The following is a 21,802-nucleotide window of genomic DNA, read 5'->3' as shown; positions in this document are numbered from 1 at the left end:
CCAGGGTGTTCGGCAGAGACAAGGGTGGCCCCACCCAAGGACAGAAGTGAGACGGGGGTGGTGTGGAGAAGGGCTGGGGGTTGCGCTGGGTTTTCTCTGGGTGAGGCCAGGGAAGGATGGGAAGCCAGGATTCGGGTTTTCTCTGGGCAGGGAAGGGTTAAACGTTCTTGAGCTTCCCAGGCTCTCGCCCCTCCCCTCCTGAACTTCCTCTCCAGCCTTGGCCTTGGTACCCAGAGCTACCAGCCGCCCTTGTGCCCTGCCCCGGGTCATCATGGCCTGCCTGAGTCCCTCACAGCTCCAGAAGGTAGGGGCCTGCCGGTTGGGAGACCCCGAGGGTCAGATAAATATAAGGGGCCCCTCAAAACTTGAGCTAGTCCAGGAAACTCGACCCCGCCCCGTTGTATTTCTGAACAGGAAACTGAAGCCCAGAGTGGTCGGTTCACAGGCACGACCCCTAACTTCTGCACACACAGCCAGGGGCCGTCCAGGCCACCGCACCCGCGGTGGTGGGGGAACATGTAGGTGACAATACCAGACTAAAACACAGGGTCTTGAGAGCTGGGGGTGGGGGCGGGGGCGAAGGTCTGGGAAGGGGCGGGCCCAACGAGGGGGCGGGCCCGCTGATCCCACCCCTAACCCAAGGCGCTTGGCTGCGGAACCAGCCGCGGGCGTTCCAGCGTGCCTGTATGCTAAGTCACTTCAGTCTTGTCCCACTCTTTGCCACCCTACGGACTGTCTCCCGCCAGGTTCCTCTGTCCATGGGATTCTCCAGGCAAAACTACTGGAGTGGGTTGACATGCCCTCCTCCAGAGGAGGACCAGGGATCCGACCTGCGTTTCTTAAGTCTCCTGCATTGCCAGGCGGGTTCTTCACCGCTAGCGCCACCTGGAAAGAGCTAAGCCTTGGGAATTAGAGCGAGGGAGATCTTTGAAAAAACCTGACCCTTGTGGTTTGATCCTGGTGGCAAGAGGAAAATGCAAAAAAAAAAAAAAAAAATTACAGAAAATCTCAAAAAAGAAAATTAAAACATTCCATACATTTCCTTGAAGAAGGAAATGGCAACCCACTCCAGTATTCTTGCCTGAAGAATCCCATGGACAGAGGAGCCTGGTGAGCCGCACAGTCCATAGGGTCGCAAAGAGTCGGACACGACTGAAGCGACTGAGCACGCACGCACGGGCACGCACGCATACATTCCCTACGCTGAGACAATATTTTTGTATACAGCCCTTGAATCGCTGAAAGGTCCGGGGAATTCCCGGGTGGTCCCGCCCTTAAGACTTGGCCTTTCCACTGCGGAGGGCACAGGTTTGATGCCAGGACTTGGAATTAAGATCCCGGAAGCCGCACTGTGGGGCCGAATAAAATAAAAGGTCCATCACAGTTGTTGTGTCTGACTAGGTTGTGTCCGACTCTTTGTGATCCCATGGACTGCAGCACACCAGGCTTCCCTGTTCTTCACTATATCCTGGAGTTTGCTCAAACTTAGGTCCATTGAGTTGGTGATGCCATCCAACCATCTCATCCTCTGTCATTCCCTTCTCCTCCTGCCTTCGATCTTTCCCAGCATCAGGGTCTTTTCTAATGAGTCAGCTGTTTGTATTAGGTGGCCAAAGTATTGGAGCTTCAGCTTCAGCATCAGTCCTTCCGATGAACATTCAGGGTTGGCTTCCTTTAGGATTGTTTGATCTCCTTGCTGTCCAAGGGACTCTCAGGAGTCTTCTCCAGCACAATTCGAAACCATCAGTTCTTGGGTGTTCAGCCTTCTTTATGGTCCAACTCTTACATCCAAACGTGACTACTGGAAAAACCATAGATTTGACTAGATGGACCTTTGTCCACAAAGTGATGTCTCTGCTTTTTAACATACTGTCTAGGTTTGTCATTGCTTTTCTTCCAAGGAGCAATCATCTTTTAATTTCATGGTTGCAGTCACCATCCACAGTGATTTTGGAGCCCAAGAAAATAAAATATGTCATGGTTTCCACTTTTTCCCCTTCTATTTGCAAAGAAGTCATAGGACTGACTGGATGCCATTGATCTTAGTTTTTTGAATGTTGAGGGTTAAGGAGAAGGGGATGACAGAAGAGGAGACAGTTACATGGCATCACTGACTCAATGGACATGAATCTGAGCAAGCTCTAGGAGATGGTGAAGGACAGGGAAGCTTGGTGTGCTGCAGTCCATGGGATCACAAAGAGTCTGACACGACTGAGGAACTGAATAGCAAATCTTGATTCCAGCTTGTGATTCATCCAGCTTGGCATTTCACATGATGAAGCAACAGTTAGAACTGGACATGGAACAGCAGACTGGTTCCAAATAGGAAAAGGAGTATGTCAAGGCTGTATATTGTCACCTTGTTTATTTAACTTATATGCAGAGAACATCACGAGAAACGCCAGGCTGGACGAAGCACAAGCTGGAATCAAAATTGCTAGGAGAAATATCAATAACCTCAGATATGCAGATGACACCACCCTTATGGCAGAAAGTAAAGAAGAACTAAAGAGCCTCTTGATGAAAGTGAAAGAGGAGAGTGAAAAAGTTGGCTTAAAGCTCAACATTCAGAAAACGAAGATCATGGCATCCGGTCCCATCACTTCATGGCAAATAGATGGGGAAACAGTGGAAACAGTGGCTGACTTTATTTTTCTAGGCTCCAAAATCACTGCAGATGGTGACTGCAGCCATGAAATTAAAAGATGTTTACTCCTTGGAAGGAAAGTTATGACCAACCTAGATAGCATATTCAAAAGCAGAGACATTACTTTGCCAACAAAGGTTCGTCTAGTCAAGGCTATGGTTTTTCCTGTGGTCATGTATGGATGTGAGAGTTGGACTGTGAACAAAGCTGAGCACCAAAGAATTGATGCTTTTGAACTGTGGTGTTGGAGAAGACTCTTGAGAGTCCCTTGGACTGTGAGGAGATCCAACCAGTCCATCCTAAAGGAGATCAGTCCTGGGTGTTCATTGGAAGAACTGATGTTGAAGCTGAAACTCCAATACTTTGGCCACCTGATGAGAAGAGCTGACTCATTGGAAAAGACCCTGATGCTGGGAAAGATTGAGGGCAGGAGGAGAAGGCGACGACAGAGGATGAGATGGCTGGATGGCATCACCGACTCAATGGACATGGGTTTGGGTGAACTCCGGGAGTTGGTGATGGACAGGGAGGCCTGGTGTGCTGCCGTTCATGGGGTTGCAAAGAGTTGGATACGACTGAGTGACTAACACCCCAAAAAGATGTCCTTTTCATTATAGGGGACTGGAATGCAAAAGTAGGAAGTCAAGAAACACCTGGAGTAACAGGCCAATTTGGCCTTGGAATACAGAATGAAACAGGGCAAAGACTAATAGAGTTTTGCCAAGAAAATGCACTGGTCATAACAAACACCCTCTTCCAACAACACAAGAGAGGACTCTATACATGGACATCACCAGATGGTCAACACCGAAATCAGATTGATTATATTCTTTGCAGCCAAAGACGGAGAAGCTCTATACAGTCAGCAAAAACAAGACTGGGAGCTGACTGTGGCTCAGACCATGAACTTCTTATTGCCAAATTCAGACTTAAATTGAAGAAAGTAGGGAAAACCACTAGACCATTCAGGTATGACCTAAATCAAATCCCTTATGATTATACAGTGGAAGTGAGAAATAGATTTAAGGGCCTAGATCTGATAGATAGAGTGCCTGATGAACTATGGACTGAGGTTCATGACATTGTACAGGAGACAGGGATCAAGACCATCCCCATGGAAAAGAAATGCAAAATGGCTGTCTGGGGAGGCCTTACAAATAGCTGTGAAAAGAAGAGAAGTGAAAAGCAAAGGAGAAAAGGAAAGATATAAACATCTGAATGCAGAGTTCCAAAGAATAGCAAGAAGAGATAAGAAAGCCTTCCTCAGCGATCAATGCAAAGAAATAGAGGAAAACAACAGAATGGGAAAGACTAGAGATCTCGTCAAGAAAATCAGAGATACCAAAGGAACATTTCATGCAAAGATGGGCTTGATAAAGGACAGAAATGGTATGGACCTAACAGAAGCAGAAGATATTAAGAAGAAATGGCAAGAATACACAGAAGAACTGTACAAAAAAGATCTTCACGACCCAGCTAATCACAATGGTGTGATCACTGACCTAGAGCCAGACATCCTGGAATGTGAAGTGAAGTGGGCCTTAGCAAGCATCACTACGAACAAAGCTAGTGGAGGTGATAGAATTCCAGTTGAGCTATTTCAAATCCTGAAAGATGATGCTGTGAAAGTGCTGCACTCAATATGCCAGCAAATTTGGAAAACTCAGCAGTGGCCACAGGACTGGAAAAGGTCAGTTTTCATTCCAATCCCAAAGAAAGGCAATGCCAAAGAATGCTTAAACTACCGCACAATTGCACTCATCTCACACGGTAGTAAAGTAATGCTCAAAATTCTCCAAGCCAGGCTTCAGCAATATGTGAACCATGAACCTCCTGATCTTTAAGCTGGTTTTAGAAAAGGCAGAGGAACCAGAGATCAAATTGCCAACATCCGCTGGATCATGGAAAAAGCAAGAGAGTTCCAGAAAACATCTATTTCTGCTTTATTGACTATGCCAAAGCCTTTGACTGTGTGGATCACAATAGACTGTGGAAAATTCTGAAAGAGATGGGAATACCAGACCACCTGACCTGCCTCTTGAGAAATCTGTATGCAGGTCAGGAAGCAACAGTTAGAACTGGACATGGAACAACAGACTGGTTCCAAATAGGAAAAGGAGTACGTCAAGGCTGTATATTGTCACCCTGCTTATTTAACTTATATGCGGAGTACATCATGAGAAATGCTGGGCTGGAAGAAACACAAGCTGGAATCAAGATTGCCGGGAGAAATATCAATAACCTCAGATATGCAGATGACACCACCCTTATGGCAGAAAGTGAAGAAGAACTCAAAAGCCTCTTGATGAAGGTGAAAATGGAGAGTGAAAAAGTTGGCTTAAAGGTCAACCTTCAGAAAACGAAGATCATGGCATCCGGTCCCATCACTTCATGGCAAATAGATGGGGAAACAGTGGAAACAGTATCAGACTTTATTTTTCTGGGCTCCAAAATCACTGCAGATGGTGACTGCAGCCATGAAATTAAAAGACGCTTACTCCTTGGAAGGAAAGTTATGACCAACCTAGATAGCATATTCAAAAGCAGAGACATTACTTTGCCAACAAAGGTTCATCTAGTCAAGGCTATGGTTTTTCCTGTGGTCATGTATGGATGTGAGAGTTGGACTGTGAAGAAGGCTGAATGCCGAAGAATTGATGCTTTTGAACTGTGGTGTTGGATAAGACTTTGGAGAGTCCCTTGGACTGCAAGGAGATCCAACCAGTCCATTCTGAAGGAGATCAGCCCTGGGATTTCTTTGGAGGGAATGATGCTAAAGCTGAAACTCCAGTACTTTGGCCACCTCATGCAAAGAGTTGACTCATTGGAAAAGACTCTGATGCTGGGAGGGATTGGGGGCAAGAGGAGAAGGGGACGACAGAGGATGAGATGGCTGGATGGCATCACTGACTCGATGGATGTGAGTCTGAGTGAACTCTGGGAGTTGGTGATGGACAGGGAGGCCTGGCATGCTGCGATTCATGAGGTCGAGAAGAGTCGGACACGACTGAGCAACTGATCTGATCTGATCTGAGTGACTGAACTGAACTGAACTGATTCTTTATATAAGTTAAATAAGCAGGGTGACAATATACAGCCTTGACGTGCTCCTTTCCCAATTTGGAACCAGTCTGTTGTTCCATGTCCAGTTCTAACCGTTGCTTCTTGACCTGCATACAGATTTCTCAGGAGGCAGGTAAGGTGGTCTGGTATCCCCATCTCTTTAAGAGTTTTCCACAGTTTGTTGTGATCAACACAGTCAAAAGGCTTTAGTGTGGTCGATAAAGCAGAAGTAGATGTTTTTCTGGAATTCCTTTGCTTTTTCTATGATCCAACAGATGTTGGCCATTTGATTTCTGGTTTCTCTGCCTTTTCTAAATCCAGTTTATACATCTGGAAGTTCTCGGTTCGCAGACTATTGAAGTCTAGCTTGAAGAATTCTGAGCATTACCTTTCTAGCATGTGAAATGAGCACAACTGTATGGTAGTTTGAATATTCCTAGGCATTGCCTTTCTTTGGGATTGGAATGAAAACTGACCTTTTCCAGTCCTGTGGCTATTGCTGAGTTTTCCAAATTTGCTGGCATTTTGAGTGCAGCACTTTCACAGCATCATCTTTTAGAATTTGAAGTAGCTCATCTGAAATTCTGTCACCTCCACTAGCTTTGTTCATGTAATGCTTGCTGAGGCCCACTCAACTTTGCATTCCAGAATGTCTGGCTCTAGGTACATGACCACAGCATCGTGATTATCTGGGCCATTAAGAACTTTTTTGTATAGTTCTTCCGTGTATTCTTACAGATGGTAGAAATGCCCATTCAACATGTTTCCCCAAGTTTCTCCTATGTGCCAGGCACAGTACTGGGACCTAGAACTCCTGCTGTCCCTTGGGCCTTCACGCAGCCCTCTGTGGAGGGACAGGTGTGACCCCACTGGACAGCATTTGCCCAAGTTCTCGCAAATTAGAATACTTATTTGTATTTGGCTTTTTTTGTTGTTCTTGTTCAGTCACTTAGTCATGTCCAACTCTTTGCAGCCTCATGGATCACAGCATACCATGCTGGCCTGTCCTTCACTCTCTCCCGGAGTTTGCTCAAACTCAAGTCTGTTGAGTCTGTGATGCCATCCAACCACCTCATCCTCTGTCACCCACTTCTCCTCCTGCCCTCAGTCTTTCCCAGCATCAAGGTCTTTTCCAATGAGCCGGCTCTTCAGTACATTTATTTATTTAGCTGGGCTGGGTTTTAGTCGAAGCACTTGGGATCTTTTATCTTCCTTTCGGCATGTGGGATGGTTAGTTGTAGCATGTGAACACTTAGTTCTGGCATGTGGGATCTAATTCCCCCAGCACTGGGAGCAGCGGGGAATCTTAGCTACTGAACCACCAGGGAACTCCCATGGCTTCTTTTTCTAATCTCACAATATATCTAGAACACATCCCCATGCCAGTAAATATTTTTCTATCACCTGTGTTACACTCCAGGGAGATAAAGCGTACTTCGTGTAATAGAATCCCGTGTATACTGGTCTGTTGGATGTCTGTCTCCTTTCTTAGACCAGGTCTGGGAGGCAGGCATCATGGATGGCTTGTTCACGACTGAATCTCTAGCTCCTAAAGCCACATCTGGTGCATGGTAGATGTACAGTCAATGTTGGCTGGATAAATGAATGAGGTTGTATCCCCATGTGACTCAAGCCCACTGGAGGGTTACAGTGGGGACATCTCTGCTTCTACTCCCCTTCATTCAAGCAGCCAGCACTCACTGCCCTTCACTGGACATAGGCGCCATGGCCAGGGAGGCGGGCGGAGCAACGAACAAGACGCTAGGTCCTGCCTTCAGACAGCTTCTGGTTTGGGGAGGGGTCAAATCAGTCCTCTCGAAGAGCGTTTGAGGCTGGGGGGAAGCCTGAGTCTCCTGCCTGTCTGCCTGCAGTTTCAGGAGGATGGATTCCTGGTGCTGGAAGGGTTCTTATCTGCAGACGAGTGTGAGGCCATGCAACGGAGGATTGATGAGATCGTGGCCAAGATGGATGTCCCTCTCCACTGTCGCATGGAATTTTCTACCCAGGAGGAGGAGCAGCTGCGAGCCCAGGTAGGTGCCTGGAGCAGGCAGAGATGGGACCTGGTCTCTGATGGGCGGTGAAGCCTGGAAACATCAGGTCCCAAGGCCCATGGGTTCATTTTTCTGACCTTGCAGCACTGTTCAGCTCTTAGTTCCCCAACCAGGGATAGAACCTGTACCCCCTGAAGTGGAAGCTCAGACTCTTAACCACAAGCCGCCAGGGGAGTCCCCCCATCAGCTCATTCTGACACTGAGTCAGGCCTTGAACTTTCTCAAGGCACCAGACTGTGTCTTATTTGCCGATTTCCTTCACTCCCTACTATGAATTTATAAAGTCAATGTTATTGCCCCCATTTGACAGATAAATTAAGGATAATTGAAGTTCAGTTCACATGCCCCAAACTACACAGTTAATCACTAATAGAGCCAGAACTTAAACCCAGATTTGCCGGATACCAAGTTCATGTTGTCACTGCTCTGCTGTACTTCCTTAGAAGTTTTCCTGCCACAAAGCACCATTTTGTGGCCACAATCCAAAACAAATGATTTTGATGGGCCTACCTGGGTAAGTCATCCCCCAGTGAGACTAGGAGCTCTGCTTATCCCGCCCCTCCACCTGACTCCACCCCGGTGACCTAATGGGACTCAGTACAGTTTGAGATGGATAAGTTGAGACCCAGGGGTTCTCCCACACAGTTCTTGTAACCTTTCATAGCCTGATTTTATGAGCCTGCCTGCTGCTGGGCCCTCAAGCCAAAGCTGCAGTCCAGGGACTTCCCTGGTGGGTCCAGTGGCTAAGACTTTACACTCTCAGTGCAGGGGGCCCAGGTTCCATCCCTGGTCAGGGATCTAGATCCCACATGCTGCAACTAAAGAATTGCATGCTGCAATAAACATGGAAGATCCTGCATGCCACAACTAAACACCCGGCACAGCCAAGTAAATACATTCAGTTCAGTGCAGTCGCTCAGTCGTGTCCGACTCTTTGCGACTCCATGAACCGCAGCATGCCAGCCCTCCCTGTCCATCACCAACTCCCAGAGTTCACCCAAACCCATGTCCATTGACTCGGTGATGCCATCCAACCATCTCATCCTCTGTTGTCCCCTTCTCCTGCACTCAATCTTTCCCAGCATCAAGGTCTTTTCAAGTGAGTCAGCTCTTTGCATCAGGTGGCCAAAGTATTGGAGTTTCAGCTTCAACATCAGTCCTTCCAATGAACACCCAGGACTGATCTCCTTAAGGATGGACTGGTTGGATCTCCTCGAAGTCCAAGGGACTCTCAAGAGTCTTCTCCAACCCCACAGTGCAAAAGCATCAATTCTTCAGCACTCAGCTTTCTTTATAGTCCAACTCTCACATCCATACATTACCACCGGAAAAAACATAGCCTTGACTAGACAGACCTTTGTCGGCAAAGTAATGTCTCTACTTTTTAATATGCTGTCCAGGTTGGTCATAACTTTCCTTCCAAGGAGTAAGCGTTTTTTAATTTCATGGCTGCAGTCACCATCTGCAGTGATTTTGGAGCCTAGAAAAATAAAGTCAGCCACTGTTTCCACTGTTTCCCCATCTATTTGCCATGAAGTGATGGGACCGGATGCCATGATCTTTGTTTTCTGAATGTTGAGCTTTAAGCCAACTTTTTCACTCTCCTCTTTCACTTTCATCAAGAGGCTCTTTAGTTCTTCACTTTCTGCCATAAGGGTGGTGTCATCTGCATATCTGAGGTTATTGATATTTCTCCTGGCAATCTTGATTCCAGTTTGTGTTTCGTCCAGCCCAGCGTTTCTCATGATGTACTCTGCATACGATAAATACACTAACAACCACAAAACAAACTGTGGTCCAGGCTCAGTAATGGGGGCTCATGCTTACTCATGGCAATGAGCTTCTGCCATCTGGTGGGCATAAAGGGAATTACAGTGACTGGAAGGCTTACTACGCAGAGAATGGGGAGTTGAGAAGGAAAGGGGGTTTATAGGATGACAGCTTTGCTCCCAACAGTAGGTTTCATTTGGCTGTACTGGTATCCAGTATATCCTCAATATTCACTACTGATACTGTGAAAGACTTTGAAATGGATGTTTAAAAAAGATCGGCAGGTGTCCTGTTCAGCTCTTCTTTCCAGCTTACCTGCACTTTTCATTGTTTTTTAAGTTGACAACCCTGCAAGTTTTGTGATAACTCAGTGATACTTGTCCATAGAAATGGGCATGAACTGGGTCTGGCAGGATGCAATTATTGATCGCCCCTGTGGCTATATCAGTTTTGCACTGATCTGTAAATTCATTTCAGCGTTTCTTGGTGCCTATATTTGTGTGGTTCTTAAAATTCTCCTTTGAACATGTTGCTGGTTCCTTTGTGAATTACTGAGTTTAGTAACATCTTTGACATGCATGTAGCATCATTGTCTTTAATATTATTATCCATTATAAGGTTGAGGGCAGGAGGAGAAGGGGACGACAGAGGATGAGATGGTTGGATGGCGTCACCAACTCAATGGACATGGGTTTGGGTGGACTCTGGGAGTTGGTGATGGACAGGGAGGCCTGGTGTGCTGCGGTTCATAAGGTCACAAAGAGTCGGACACGACTGAGAGACTGAACTGAACTAAACTGATGTTTCTGAGACTTGTTTCCCTCACCCTGATCCTAGTACAGAGGAACTGAGAATGTTGGAAAAAACCTTTCAGTTTTCAGTGGGAAGCTGAAAGTTTTCAAAGAACCACTATGAGTCACTGATTTGAGCCAGGCAGGCACCTGTGATAGCAGATGTGTTCAGGTGAGTAAGAGGTGAGGCTCTGCCTCCTGGGAACCCAGGCAGGGGCATCACTCAACTGTCCTTAAGTCACCACGCTGGGAGGAAGATTATACATGTGTGTCGTGTATATACAATCTTCCTTCCATGGTGACATAGGCTCAGTTGAGTGACACCAATGCCCCTACTTGGAAGGAAGATGATGTGTATGTGTGCTTCGTGTATGGGCTTACCTGGTGGCTCAGACATCAAAGAATCTGCCCGCGATTCGGGAGACTGGGGTTCAATCCCTGGGTCAGGAAGATCCCCTGGAGAAGGGAATGGCAACCCACTCCAGTATTCTTGCTTGGGAAATCCCATGGACAGAGGAGCCTGGCGGGTTACAGTCCATGGGGTTGCAAGGAGTTGGACATGACTGAGCAACTTACACTTTCACTTTTACTTTTTATTGAGTCTGTTCATATATATTGGAGAAGGCAATGGCAACTCACTCCAGTACTCTCACCTGGAAAATCCCATGAACAGAGGAGCCTGGTAGGCTCCTCGGCATGGTGATCATGTGTGACCAAAGCCACAAGGAAAACAAGGGACATCTTCCTGGAGCATCATTTTCAGATGATGCTAAGAAATTTGAAATATGATATTAAAATTAACAAGGAGGAGTTATTAAGAAAAAGATTAGTAATAGCTTATATTTAGAGAGCATTTAGTCATGCCCTCACTGAGTGTTTTCTATAATAATAAACGCAGATATTCACATGACACCATATTCCAAGGACTGTTCTAGAGTCTTATGTGTGTGTGTGTGTACACGTGTGTGTGTGCATGTACGTGCTGTCATGTCCGACTCTTTGTGACCCCATGAACTGTAGCCCACCAGGCTTCTCTGTCCATGGGATTTCCCAGGCAAGAATACTGGAGTGGGTTGCCATTTCCTTCTCCAGGAGATATTTCCCCACTCAGGCATTGAACCCACATCTCCTGCATTGGCAGGTGAATTCCTTACCACTGAGCCCCTGGAAGCCCAAGAATAATAAGGGGCAGATATTCACATGACACCACATTCCCAGCAACTGTTCTTGTGCTTTATATATGTTGTTGTTCAGTCACCAAGTAAACAGCATAATCCCTACAACACCCTATGAGATAGGTGCCTTTAGTAGCCTGTGTATTTTATGAGGAAACCAAACCCGGAGAGGTTCAGTAATGTGATTGTGGTCACAGCCCATCAGTGGCAGAGCTGGGATTTGAACCCCAGTATTCTAGCTCCAGGGTTTCCCAAGTGGCCCAAAGCTCCCTGGGAACCAGGCCTCTTTGATCATGCCATTATCGGGTATGAGTCATGTGATTTATTAAGAGGTTTCCAGGGGGACTTCCTGACGGTCCAGTGGTAAGATTCCATGCTCCCAATGCAGGGGGCCCAGGTTCAATCCCTGGTCAAGGAACTAGGATCTCACATTCTGCAACTAAGAGCCCGCATACTGCGACTAGAAAAAAGATCCCGCGTGTCACAATTAAGACCTGGTGCAGACAAATAAATTAATTAATTAATTTTTAAAAAAAGAGGTTTCCAAAAACTTCCGTGCTTGTAGCTTCGGACTGTGCTGTCGGGCCCTTGGGTTTCCAGTTTACCATCTGTGTTGCATTGAACAAGTCTGAGAAGCATCAGTGGAGTCTGCAGCTCTGTGCTGGGTGCAGGGTGGGGGGCCCTCTGAATCCTCTTCCCTCTCTGTCAGGCCCAACTGTGACCCCGGGATGCTCTCTCAGTCCCTCTGATGTCCCCTCTCCACAGGGCAGCACAGACTATTTCTTAAGCAGTGGTGACAAGATTCGATTCTTCTTTGAGAAAGGCGTCTTTGACAAACAAGGTTTGGAACTGGGGTCCTAGACTGGCTGGACTTGGGTGTTTGCCCCCCGGGGCTGGGGGGTTGGTGCACTGAGACCAGCTGTCTGCGGGTAGCTGGACTCCAGTTCTTCTGCCTTGATCTATTCTTTGTGCCACAGGAAATTTCCTGGTCCCACCGGAGAAATCCATCAACAAAATTGGCCATGGTAAGCAGGGGCTTGGGGGAACCTAAAGTCTGAAGAGTTGGGGGGGCCTTCCTCCAAAGCACACAGTCAGTGAGTAGCCCAACAGATGGCATTTCTGGGTGCAGGCTCCCCCTTGGACCCTGCTCTCCACTCCTCAGTTATAAACAAGCGGAAAGCTCATGCACAGAAAATAGCAAACATCAAAGTGAAGCCTGATCCTGGGTGCGCAGGCCTAGGCCCAGGAGGGCACTGGGGACTGGGGACTGGCTCTTCATCTCGCCTTTGTCCTGCAGCCCTGCATGCCCTTGACCCCGTCTTCAGGTGTGTCACACACTCCCACAAGGTGCAGGTGAGCAGAGGTGTCGGCGAGGGCGGGCAGGTAGGCCAGATGTGAGTGTGGGCAGGCTGGCTGTGTGACCTCTGCCCCCTTCCAGGCTTTGGCCAGAAGTCTGGGCCTCCAGATGCCTGTGGTGGTGCAGAGCATGTATATCTTTAAGGTGAGTTCCCTGTCCTCCCCAGGCCTCAGTTTATCCTCTGTAAAATGGGCACAGTGCTTAAACCAGCCCCTCCATTCTAGGGCCACAAGCTATCTCCCTGAAGAATTACTACTCAGTGGGCAAGAGAACATGAAAATTGGTCTCCCCTGGTTAGGATGCCTGGCATTCCCTTGGCTCTCAGTTACAATTTAGCAGCAGAAGGGAAGGGGTCCGAAGGGCTGCCTCCTCCTTTTGTTGGCTATTGAAATGCCTTGCTGTCAGCTTTCAAGGCCCAGCTCAGTGCCACCTCCTTCAAGAAGCCTTCAAACTCCCTTGGGAAGAGAGGACCCATCTCTGACCCTGAAGCCTAGAGGCTCAACTGCTGGTCTGGGCCCCAGTTCCTCCCACTGCCCCTCACTTCTGCCTTGTGTCTCTTTTTTTTAAACAAACTAATTTTATTTTGGTCGCGTCAAGTCTTTATTGTGGCACACGGGCTCAGTAGTTGCAGCACGTGGGCTTAGCTGCTCCGTGGCATGTGGAGTTTTAGTTCCCTGACCAGGGATCAAACCCACATCCTCTGCATTGAAAGGTGGATTCTTAACCACCTGACCACCGGGGAAGTGCCCTGCCTTGTGTTCTTGTTAGGCACGTGAGTCTTCTCTTCCCAGAGAAGTTTGAAGGTGTCTGAAGGCGTGTTCAGACTGGGAGCTCCCTGCTAGGCAGGGTCGTTTTTCTCTCTGTAGCCCTCCTGGGCTGGCACAGTAGGTGCTGGGTGCCAGTGGGGAAGCCTGGGAGATAAACACCTGTGGCAGGGGCAGGAGCATCCCACTGAGATGACTCAGAGCAGCACCCACCCCGCCCCCACCCTGGTCTCACCTGGCCCCTCCTCTCTCTTGCAGCAACCTCACTTCGGAGGTGAAGGTGAGCCGAGAGCAGGCTGGGGTCCCTGGCAAAGGTCCTGGCGGGAGATCTGGGACATCAATCATTGTCAGGGCCCCAGAGGGACCAGCCTCCTCTGCTGCTTCCAGAGTGAACTGGTGGGGCAGGAGGGGGCAGTGTCCAGGAGTCCTTGACACAGTGGTTCCCAAACCTGGTAGCAACCCCTTGCGGATTAGAAATACACATTCCTGGGCCCCATTCTCTGAGATCTTGAGGTAACCAAGGGCCTGGGAATCTGTATTTTATCAAGTTCCCTGGAGGGCTGATTCAGCCTAGAAATTGCTGATCTGATTACACACCTGCTGGAATCACAGTTACCCTTTCCTGCCTCCCTCATGGGCGATGATCCCCTTCTCTCACATACCTCCAGTGACAGAGGGCTCACTCTCCTGCAGGCAGCTCTTTCCTTCCTGCACAAGCCCGAGTCCTTCCTCTGTAAGGCCCCCTCCTCTCCACCAAGCCCAAGGACAGTCTCCCGAAGGGGGTGACCATCCTCTCTTTGAGCCATCTCTGCTTAACCTGGCACCCCCAGCTCCTTCAGCCTTTCCTCCTCCCAGTGTTTTGGGGCCCCAACCATTAGGACACCTTTGTTTGGACACTGGATTGTCAAAGTCCCTCTTAAAGTCTGGTGTTCAGAAAGCACACAGTTCCTCGGGAAAGGACTAGCACCCACTTTTGTTCTTATAGATTCAGTTCCTCTGTTGAGTGGTCCTCCCTGGTGGCCTGGGCCCCAGCATCATGCAGGGGGTGTTTACAAGGGGGATTCTGTGTCCGTCCCTTGCTTTGCACCCAATTTCTCGGTCTTCAGCCCCTGGGGGCTTACACTGGGCTATCTGGTGGCCAAGTGCCCTCCCTGCCTAAGGACAGTGGCTTGATTACCTGCTGCAATGAAACAATAGCCGCTGCTTTCTAGGCTGCAGTTACAACGTTGAGCACATATTGGCTCATGGGCTTCTTCAGCAACCTCGCAGTTAGCTTATTATAGGGACTGCTCTATGGTTTAGGAAATTGAAGTTTTGAGAGGTGATCTCTCTTGCCCAGAGTCTCCAGCCCAGGAAGTGGGGAGATTCTAACTGCTCCTGGGAGGACCAAGGACTGAGTTGAATTGGGGCCCAGGTGAGGCGGGGTGGGGCTTCTCACGCCCAGGTGGGCCTGCTGCAGTCGCCCCTCACCAGGACGCCTCCTTCCTGTACACGGAGCCCCTGGGCCGGGTGCTGGGCCTGTGGATTGCCCTGGAAGACGCCATGCTGGAGAACGGCTGCCTCTGGTTCATCCCTGGGTCCCACACAGGTGAGGCCACCTGCCTCTCCCTGGTCACTTGTCCTCACCCTCCACGAGTGTACACGTGCGTGCTCAATAGCGTTGGACTCTTTGCCACCCCATGGACTGTAGCCCACCAGGCTCCTCTGTCTATGGGATTTTTTAGGCAAGAATACTGGAGCAGGTTGCCACTTCCTACTCCAGGAGATCTTCCTAACCCAGGGATTGAACCCGTGTCTCCTGCATCTCCTGCATTAGCAGGCGGGTTCTTTACCACTGAGCCATCTGGGAAGCCCCCCACCCCCATGGAAGAAGGACCTGGAAAAAAGAGAGGCTGAAGGCCCCACTTTGGCCTGCAGGTGGAGTGTCAAGAAGGATGGTCCGGACCCCTGCTGGCTCAGTGCCTGGCACCAGCTTCCTCGGGTCGGAGCCAATCCGGGATAACAGCCTCTTTGTGCCCACACCAGTGCTGAGAGGTAGCGGGGTGCAGAGGGCAGGGAGCAGGGCCTGGAGGCCATGCCCAGGGGGTCTGTGCCTGCTCTGACCTGAGGGCCGGGGAGTCACAGCAGGAGGGAACGTCGGGCGGGCGCTTCGAGGACTGAAAGCTGCGTGACCGACACCAGGGTCCCCCAGGCTGGCCTGGAATCCAGATACTGCTCCTTCCAGACTGTCTCTAAGAGCAAATGACTGAAACCCTCTGAGCCTCAGTTTCCCCAAACATCAAGTGGGGAAGCCAGTGAGATGTCATGTGTGAGATGGTGCACAAGTGCTCAGAAACCCTGGCTGTCAGCACACCCTTCCTTTCGATTTTTGTATTAGTATTTATCTGGTTGCATTGGGTGTTAGTTGTGACGAGTGTGCTCAGGAGTTGAGCCATGCAGGCAGCTGCCTCGTGGCACGTGGAAGTCTTAGTTCCCCAGCCAGGGATTGAACTTGCATCCCCTGCATGGGAAGGCGGTTTCTTAACCACGGGACCACCAGGGCAGTCCCACACCCTTTCTTTTAGAAAAGGGAAACTGAGTTCCAACGCTGTGTTCCTGGGTGAGGCCCCAGCTGGCTTCTGCCTGGTTCTGGAAATGCCGCAGAAGGCAATGCCACTGCCGAGGCTTGCGAGGGCATGGGCCACGGTGGAAGGACTTGATCCCGGGGCAACCCACGTCCAACCACACAGCCTCCAACCTGGGGCAGACTCCAGGCCCCTGAGGTTGCCAGGATGAGGGTGGGGACAAAGAGGCCATACCACCGCTTGAGGGAGGGGACTGCCCACCATGTCCCTTCCTGCCCCGAGTGCTCTCCTGACCTGCTGTGGCCCTGCCAGGGGCCCTCGTCCTGATCCACGGAGAAGTGGTTCACAAGAGTGAGCAGAACCTTTCTGACCGCTCGCGCCAGGCCTACACTTTCCACCTCATGGAGGCCGCTGGCACCATCTGGAGCCCAGATAACTGGTAGGTGGCAGGGCTGTTCTGTGCCCCAGACGGCTCCTGAACAGGCCTGCCCTGGAGGCCCTGGACAGTGCTTCTGGCCCAAGGTCTTCCCCCCTCCGTCCTCTGCAGGCTCCAGCCGACCCCTGAGCTGCCCTTTCCCCCACTGTACACCTAAAGGCCCTCTCAGGGCGGGGACACGTCCACTCTTGGGTGAAGCTGCGGGCCACCAACACCAGCGCCTTGCTCAACTGCCTGGCCTCAACAGGGAAGCCACGTCTCTCCTCCAGGGATTTTCTCATGCTGGTGTCTCTGCAGACAGGCGGGCACGAGGTGGTAGCCTGGTAGCAGGAGCCCGGGCTGGGTGCCCTTCCTGACATCTCTCTCTGCTTTTCCCTACCCTAACACAACCTGCCCCGAGACGCAGCCTCACAGCCATGAAAAGGGTTCTCGCTGCTTCTTTGCCGGCTTCTCAGTCTTCTCCCCTCTCGATGGAAGTCTTGGTCAGTATGGTGGGAGACACTGAATAAACATGACTTCCAAATGCAGCATCTTGATCCTCCTTTCCCAGGCCACCTTGCTGTCAAGATGAGAGCCCTGGTAAGAGGCATCCAATGTGGTCCAGCCCTGCCTGGTGAGGTACATGTGATGTCAGTAAGTGACATTCAGTGGGCATTCGTGGTGCCAGGAGCTTGCTGTGCTTACTGACTGGACCCTCACCCCCTTCAGGCAGGCGCTGTGTACAGGAGCTGACACGTGGGAAGGTTAAGTGATCTAAGTCTCACAGCTGTTCAGGTGTTTGGCGAGGTTAGCTGGATGCAGGGCCTGTGCTCTGACCTCTATGCTCCCAGTTCTCCTTCTGGGGGGAAAGAGGACTGGAGCCTGGAATCTAGTCTTAGATTCTGGTCACTTTCCAGCTCAGTCCAGGCCCTGCTCTCTGGGCCCACCAAGGGGCTGGACTAGGGCCTCCACAGGTCCCTCTTTTTGGGCATGCTTGACAGGCACCCACATCTGCAGGAACAATGACCAAATCCCAAACCTGCTTGGCTGGGGTCTGGTCCAGTGGTTGCAAACTGGGGACCATTAGCCGATTTCACAACGCAGGAGTGTTCTGTCTGGGCCTCAGCATTAAAGCAAACAAACCAATCCACAACTTTTTAAAGCTGAGAGATTTCACATAACGATCCATGTCTCTAAGCTGCCTTGAATGAGCAGGTCAATAGCCTGCGTCAAGAGTCTGGGCCTGTGGTCCAGCCTAGGTGACCGCTGGCTGGAGCTGGTCCTTACAGGCCCGTGTGCTCTTCCCTTCCCTTTCCCGCCCTCTCTCATTGTGTAACCTGTGTGGGTCTCTTCTCTGAGCGAGGAATTAGAGCCAAGGGGGATGGTGAAGCTTACTGAGTGCTCAGACTCGCTCTGCTGGGGAAGCCAGGGGTAGGCATGCTCCAGCCTCAAGAGGCCTTAAGATTCTATGACCTTGACTTCTGACCCCTGCTGTATATGTGGACAAACCAAGGCCACCTGGGGAGTCAGGGGGAAAGCCAGCACTCATATACTCTGCACCCTAACGTGGTGCTGCCTCCTTCAGCCAAGCAGTAGCGGCAGTCTGAGCAAAGGGAAGGGTTTGTTAACGTTTCTTTGAGGCCAGAAGGAATGTCTCAATACCCTCCTCTGAGAGAAAGGGCCTGCTGGTGAAGCCCAGGCAGAAGCACAAGCTCCCAGCGCTGGGCTGCTTGCTTCCAGCCTTGGTGGGGCAGAGTTCTCACCTCTTCCTGCTAGGTCTCTCCCTGTTAGGCTGGGGAGAAGTGGGCAGAACCTTTGAGAAACCTGCTGTGCTATCTTCTCACTGATGGGAAACGTTCATCCACTCAACGAAGGTCTGCTGAGTTCTGGCCACCTGCCAGGCTGTGTTGGCACTGGGGGATACAGTGGGGAACCACAGAGCTTGGACTCTGCCCTCAAGAGAGCGAGGCTGGAGCATGCCTATCCCTGGCTTCCCCAGCAGAGCGAGTCTGAGCACTCAGTAAGCTTCACCAGCCCCCTTGGCTCTAATTCCTCGCTCAGAGAAGAGACCCACACAGGTGTGGACATGACAGGAGGGCAAAGAGGTCTCAGGAGGAACTTGGACAAGGACCCTGTGCTGTCCAGCTTGTCCATCATCAGCACCGCTCGGCCGGGCAGCAGAGGCCTTGAGGCAGGGTGGGGTTGGCTGAAACAGGGAGTCAGTCCAGGACCCGATCCTCTTCCTCCAGCCCTTCCAGGGGTGCAAGGAACAGATGCCCTCTCTCCCCCTCAGCTCTTCCTCAGCCAAATGGGAGAAACCACATGCACTTGGCTGTTTTCCTCTTGGACTGTCCTCCGAATGAAGCCAGAGGAGTAGGGTCATTCTACTCTCCAAGTACAACCCATATAACCTTTGGTCTGCTTGGCTCTTTGCTGAGCTAATGACTCGTCTTGGGTAACAAAGACACTGTCCCTCACTGATGGGGCCCTTTGGCACCTATGTGCAGGCCCTGGGCTGGACACCTCATTCATGTCACTTCACCAGAGTGAAGGTGAATATGGGATCTTATTATTCCCATCTTGCAGACAAGAGAACTGAGACCCAGAGGGATTAAGCGACTCACACAGTTAAGAAGTGATTCAGCCAAGTATTCTGACCACGAGTTGACACCAGAACCTGAAATGTTAACCCCTCTGCCCTACTGCCTCCAGAGTCTACTCTGGCCCCTCAAGGATTGCAAGGCAGGGGCCCCGTAGCACACTCAAGCTCTATGAGCTGTTGCACTAGACTTTAAGCCTTTTTGCATTTTTAAATGTCAGCAAAACTAAAACCAGGAGTGCTTTGATTTTTATTTTAAATCTGAATCAGTTGAAAAATTAAATCTGCTTCTTCTCATCTTGGCTCTTCAAGCCCAGGTGGCTGGCTGCTCTGGGGACTGTTGGTCCTCCCCATGTCCCTGCTTCTTCCATCGCTAATGCACAGCAGCTAGGCCATCAGCAATATCAAGAGGTACAGAGGCAAAAGGAGATTGTCTATCTGCGTAGTGTAGGCTTCCAGGAGGGATACGGTGCTGATGGATCCCAAAATCCAAGCATAACTGTAGTTCAGGTCCACTCCACTGTCAAAAATTAAGATCAGAGCTACAGAAATGATCTGGGCAAATATAGATGTCATGGTTCCCTCAAAAGTCTTTTTGGTTCCAGGCCAGCGAATCTCCCCCATGGTGCTGCCGAATATGGAGGCCACAGTGTCACCCACACCGACGGCCAGGACGCCTGCATAGGGCACTAGGGCCCTGGCTCCTCCTAAGCTACCCTTCTGTGTGCAGGGCCTGGGGACTAACCAGATGGGAAGAGACATGCCTAGGAGCAGGTAGATGTGGGTCAGGATGAGCGGCCCACTGTCTCGTTCATCCAGGAAGAGGGACAGAAGGCTTCGCAGGGTATGGCCCAGGGGCTTGATGCGGAAGTAGCGCACATACTCCAGGAAGATGAAGACAGCCAGACATACGGTGGCGGCCACGTAGAGCAGGGGCCGGTCCAAAATGATACCTGGGATGTAGGTGGCTACCACAATGAAGTGGAAATACTTTCGAGTGATGGTGGGGGCCTGGTGCTTCTTGGACTCAGAAGATGACCGCTTGGCATTCTGGTACAGAACCACCAGGCAGGCCACGGTGGCCAGCAGACACCAATAAGCTAGGAGGTAGACTCGGGTCTCTGTCTGGAAGAGGAATTGAAAAAGCCACAGCAGGGGGTTCCTGCGGATGAGGCGGTGCAGCCAGGGCAGGACGACGCCAAGGCCCAGGACGCAGGTCATGAGGTGGAAGAAGATGGAAGAGGCCCAGGTGCCCGAGTCCATGAATACAAAGAGGGTGCTGAAGAAGATGCCCATGAGCACCATGCCTACCACCACCACGAGCAGGAAGAAGTCCAAGGGGTCCCCCTGGCTTTCCACCACAGTGAGAGAGCGCTTGATGAGCTGGTTGAGCATGAAGCTGATGCCACCCAGGACCAGCAGCGCCTCTCCGGGGGTGAAGCAGCGAGGCAGCAGGTACAGCAGGATCATGTTGAGGTACACGAAGATCAGCAGGGCCTCCAGGACCTCGATCACCTCGCCGACACTCAGCGAGTGCTTCATGATGTAAATGATGACGCCTCCAGCCAAGCCCGAGATGACACAGGTGTTGGTGGGCACCGGGCGAGTGATGCCCAGGGCCAATACTGAGGAGAAGAGGGCCACTGCCATGCCCGTGGCCGCCACCACAATTCCAAACCGCTCGAAATATGGGTTCCCCGCAGCCTGGCAGCGCTCCTTCATAACAAGTCCTAGCAAAGGCATGACCACCGAAGCGGGCAGTAGGCCGCTGTTCGCGGACATTCGGAACTGGAAGACCGCGCTTCCCTGCTGTAGGAGCCGGTCCCATTTGTACTGAACGTAGAAGGCCTGCACCGCGAGGGCCACGGCGCACCACGAGTATCGATCCCACACGGCTGCGTGGATGCTCAGCACCACTACGAACACCACCGCCGCCTCTGCCAGCACGGACCCACTCAGCGGAGCCCCGGACCCAGGGGTCGGGGGAGCGCACTCTCGGGTCATGTCTCTAGACTCCGGACCCACGGAAAACCGGGGTGACTAGGGATGCCTTGGACTCTGGCCCTTTAATCCCCGCCCGGCAGACAGCGGTAGCTTCGCCTTGCCAGCACCTTCTTTCTCCGTTCTCCAGCTCCCTCCGGAAGGGAAGCTCCCCTGTAGGCCACTCTATGCCGCCTGGGAGTTGGCGTCAGGCTATCCTCCACCACCTCCCACTCACGGCGTAGACGTCTCCCTTCCGCCACCTCCCTCACAGCCTCGGCCACGCTTGCCCGGGGTTCCTCACCTCTCCCGGCAACGCCATGTTGGCCCCGCCCCCACATCCACGTGACGAAAACCCGGTTCACGCCATGGAAGCGCGCGGTCACGTGGGCGTGGCGTCTGGGGGCGGGGCTGGGGGCGCGCGCGCGCGCGAAGATGGCGGCTGCCGCCGGCGGTCAGTGTGTGAGGTGCGGAGCGGGCCGAGTCGGCGGGGATGACTGAGGCGCGGGGTCCAAGCCAAGCGCAAGCCGGGGCGGGAGTTGAGGGCGAGATGTGGCGGCAGTGGCAGGGCGAAGGCCGGCTAGGTGTACGGGCGCCGGGACGGGAGGCGGTTACGGCCAAACGGT

General features: G+C 51.3%; 3 protein-coding genes across 11 annotated transcripts in view; 2 read left to right on the top strand and 1 right to left on the bottom strand.

Moving 5' to 3' along the window:
* The first annotated feature begins 213 nt into the window (after positions 1-213).
* On the top strand, positions 214-17,145 carry PHYHD1 (phytanoyl-CoA dioxygenase domain containing 1). Of its 8 annotated transcripts, XM_086324722.1 has the most exons (12): positions 214-304; positions 2,384-4,036; positions 7,582-7,740; positions 12,263-12,338; positions 12,475-12,522; positions 12,795-12,850; positions 12,936-12,998; positions 13,877-13,898; positions 15,078-15,206; positions 15,536-15,652; positions 16,495-16,621; positions 16,730-17,145. In XM_086324722.1, exons 2-12 carry the CDS (start codon positions 4,034-4,036, stop codon positions 16,773-16,775), a joined length of 846 nt encoding a protein of 281 aa, XP_086180848.1. In that variant the 5' UTR covers positions 214-304; positions 2,384-4,033; the 3' UTR covers positions 16,776-17,145. The 8 variants fall into 8 exon arrangements, 6 of the variants coding, with proteins under 6 accessions (XP_086180848.1, XP_086180846.1, XP_086180844.1 ...); XM_086324720.1 differs by lacking the exon at positions 2,384-4,036; XM_086324718.1 differs by lacking the exon at positions 2,384-4,036 and having other exon boundaries at positions 12,627-12,850.
* A 2,283-nt stretch (positions 17,146-19,428) lies between these two features.
* On the bottom strand, positions 19,429-21,515 carry DOLK (dolichol kinase). The gene has a single exon (XM_086324653.1). The coding sequence runs from the start codon at positions 21,198-21,200 to the stop codon at positions 19,584-19,586; it is 1,617 nt and encodes a 538-aa protein (XP_086180779.1). The 5' UTR covers positions 21,201-21,515; the 3' UTR covers positions 19,429-19,583.
* A 1-nt stretch (position 21,516) lies between these two features.
* Positions 21,517-21,802, top strand: part of NUP188 (nucleoporin 188) — a 43,408-nt gene continuing 43,122 nt past the window's right edge. Inside the window, exon 1 of one of the 2 annotated variants that reach the window (XM_086324581.1) lies at positions 21,517-21,643. In XM_086324581.1, the coding sequence (XP_086180707.1) occupies positions 21,612-21,643 (32 nt within the window). In that variant the 5' untranslated portion in view covers positions 21,517-21,611. The remainder of the gene's footprint in view (positions 21,644-21,802) is intronic. The other variant, XR_015136208.1, reaches the window with a different exon arrangement.

This window comes from Bos grunniens, chromosome 11 (assembly GCF_055505025.1).
Source record: "Bos grunniens cultivar Pamir isolate PY7600 chromosome 11, Bosgru_T2T1.0, whole genome shotgun sequence".
In the NCBI taxonomy this organism is placed as follows: Eukaryota; Metazoa; Chordata; class Mammalia; order Artiodactyla; family Bovidae; genus Bos; species Bos grunniens.
This window is presented reverse-complemented; position numbering and strand designations above follow the sequence as displayed.